Source organism: Sinocyclocheilus anshuiensis, unplaced genomic scaffold (assembly GCF_001515605.1).
Source record: "Sinocyclocheilus anshuiensis isolate Anshui unplaced genomic scaffold, SAMN03320099.WGS_v1.1 scaffold1039, whole genome shotgun sequence".
Lineage (NCBI taxonomy): Eukaryota > Metazoa > Chordata > Actinopteri > Cypriniformes > Cyprinidae > Sinocyclocheilus > Sinocyclocheilus anshuiensis.
The window spans coordinates 371924-374827 of NW_015547675.1; the positions used below are offsets into that span (position 1 = coordinate 371924).

The following is a 2904-nucleotide window of genomic DNA, read 5'->3' on the forward strand; positions in this document are numbered from 1 at the left end:
CAACCCCGCCCCCTGGATCTTTGTTCTGCAGTGAGGGGCTACTGAAACAACCTGTAAAGATCACAGTTGGAGAATTTCAGATGTAAGCTGGCTTTTGGGGTCAAGTCTTCAAACTACGATCAGACGCTACCTTCATAACCACAACTTGTTTGAGAGAGTTGCCATAAAAATTCTTTGCTGTCATCAAAGAACAAACTCAAGCACCTAGATAGCCATGCAAAAAAGTACCTCATCCCCAATTTGAAGTGTGTTTTTTAAATCTGTGATTTTGTGGGACTTTATTTTTTCTAAAGTTCTTGGACAACATATTAGGATCATGGACCGGGTTACTCCATCACCATTAAGCCCTTGAAAAACGCATTTAACCTCATTTACTGTAGGGCGACTGAAACTGTAATGAATGTACTCTATTTCATTCTAGATAAAAGTGTCTTAATTGGTGACTAACAATTAACTATGTATTTGTGTTTTGTACATATCTGCAGTCTTTTATGTATGGTGACTACATTGTATATGACTTCTGGCTTGGAAAGGTGTACGATCTCAGCATCCAAATCGTTGTGAAGCTTTCCAATGGTGCACGGTAATGTGATCACACTTTTTTTCTTCATGTCACTGTTGGTCATGCAGTATGTACATGTATGAAACATATTAAACATGTAATATCTTGTTCAAGTGCACCTGAGTAGCAGAGAAAAAAAGAATGCAACATAATTTGATAGGATTGATTGAATAGGATATGATGTGTTGTGTTACAACAATACAGAACAATTTATTTTTTCACTGTAGATGCTCTATGAGTGAGGAAGACGGTGCAAAACTCTACGATATTTACCCTCACATCAGTGATGTGGTAGGTGCTCAATGTTTGTGTTCTTGTTTGCATTATCAGTTACGGGATCTTGTTTGCTCTCATATAATGTTCATTTCGGCTTAGCAGAATGGCATAAATTACATTTCACAGTTGTATCCTTACCTGTTAGAAAGTAATTTGATTATTTCCATTTGCATATAGGTTAGTCCTGAAAGACACAGACTTCTCTGAATGAGTGCCCGTGTTCTTACCCCTGCCAGATTATTGTTATTACCCCCCAGCACCAACCCCCACCCCCAATATTGCTAGGTTTAGGAGGGTTTGAGATTAGGCAATCAAGTAGCTGCTTTAATGAGGGAGGTAATAATTTGGCAGGGGATTCAATTCAGTTCAATTCAAATTTATTTGTATAGCGCTTTTCACTGTACACATTGTTTCAAAGTAGCTTTACACAAAATGCATGCGTTTACATTACAAAGCACAATTTGTACATGTGAGTCAAACAGATGAAGCCCAATAGAATAGGAGTGCAATAATTCTCACTCTATACTTTTTGGTAAAATATTTCTTAGACATTAAACGGGTTCAAATTCTACAAATAACACAAGTTGTTGTATTTTGATGAGAGCAACAACAGTAAGAGTTAATGGATGTGCCAGTTAACATATAGTCTGTGCTTTTGTTTTTGTTTTATAATCATTTAGTTATATTAACTTTTTGCTTTAAAGGGGTCATATGATGTTGCTAAAAAGAACATTATTTTGTGTATTTGGTGTAATGAAATGTGTTTATGCGGTTTAAGGTAAAAAAAACACATTATTTTCCACATACTGTACATTATTGTTTCTCCTCTATGCCCTGCCTTTCTGAAACGCGTCGATTTTTACAAAGCTCATCGGTCTGAAAAGCGAGGTGTGCTCTGATTGGCCAGCTATCCAGTGCATTGTGATTGGCTGAATACCTAATTGGTGACGGTAATGTTACGCCCCTTACCATTAGGGGTGGGAATCGCAGGGTACCTCATGATATGATACGAATGACGATACATGGCTCACTATACGATAATATCACGATACAGCGATTCTGCGATAATCGATATATTGCTAGACAATCCTATAACGATACATCACGATATCTGTCAAACTATGAAAACAAAATGCCTGTGAAAAGGTTAAGTGCAAGTTTTCTCTCTTTATTCAAGTCCAAACTGTTAGAAAACAGCACAAAAGTTCTGTAAATCAAATTTAACATGCTAAGTAAAGTAATCCTTTTATTCTTGGACTTATTAAAAGCTTACACTTTTCTTTGTGTGTAAACCAACACATTTAACTGCTTATATATAAACCTATATATAAACCTGGTACATTTCAAAATTTACCTGGAGTGTTTTCTCAACCTTTCCTCTCCTCTCATCATAAAAACGGAGCCCCGCACAGTACACATGACATGCAGGGGGAATAAAGCCGTTCACATCGCGCACCGCACAGTACACATGACATGCAGGGGGAAAAAAGCCGTTCACATCGCGTCTTTTGCGCGCTCAGGTTCGTTATTTCAAATGTAGACGACATCCAGTTTTGTTGACAAAAAACTGGACGCGCCGGCGGGACTCTCTCACTCATATAATGAGGGAAATCCACCTGCGATCTGAGCGGAGAGGTTAGGCTACTCATGGACTGAATAAGCGCTCTGCAATAATAACGTGATGGGTGCCGATGGTGCGTGGGCTAATAGCTGTTCCGGGGCAGTTTTTTAGTTCTCATTTCCATAAACATATATAGCAGTAGAGCTAATACAATGGCTGGAAATCTGTTTATCCTTCGGTTCCTCGTGCTTCCCCATCTTCATAGAGAACGCGGTTCATGGTTGCTTCAGAGCGCTTTGGAAAGAAGGTGGAAATGGCGCGGCCACGTTTTTAGACACTGGGAGCAGGGAAATCTATATAGAGCGCCTTATTGTAATTAGGGATGCACCGATATCGGGCCCGATACTGGTCTCCTGTACTCGTACTCATACTCGTTAAAATGCCCCGATACCAAACACCGATACCACACAGCATGTGTTAAGCGCCATATTCAAACAAAGAAACA

At 39.1% G+C, this 2904-nt stretch overlaps 1 protein-coding gene across 1 annotated transcript in view; it reads left to right on the forward strand.

Annotated features, from left to right (window-relative positions):
* Positions 1–2904, forward strand: part of ube2o (ubiquitin conjugating enzyme E2 O) — a 62137-nt gene that overhangs the window by 32490 nt on the left and 26743 nt on the right. The window contains exons 4-5 of the mRNA XM_016505481.1: positions 486–583; positions 790–853. Of these exons, the coding sequence (XP_016360967.1) occupies positions 486–583; positions 790–853 (162 nt within the window). The remainder of the gene's footprint in view (positions 1–485; positions 584–789; positions 854–2904) is intronic.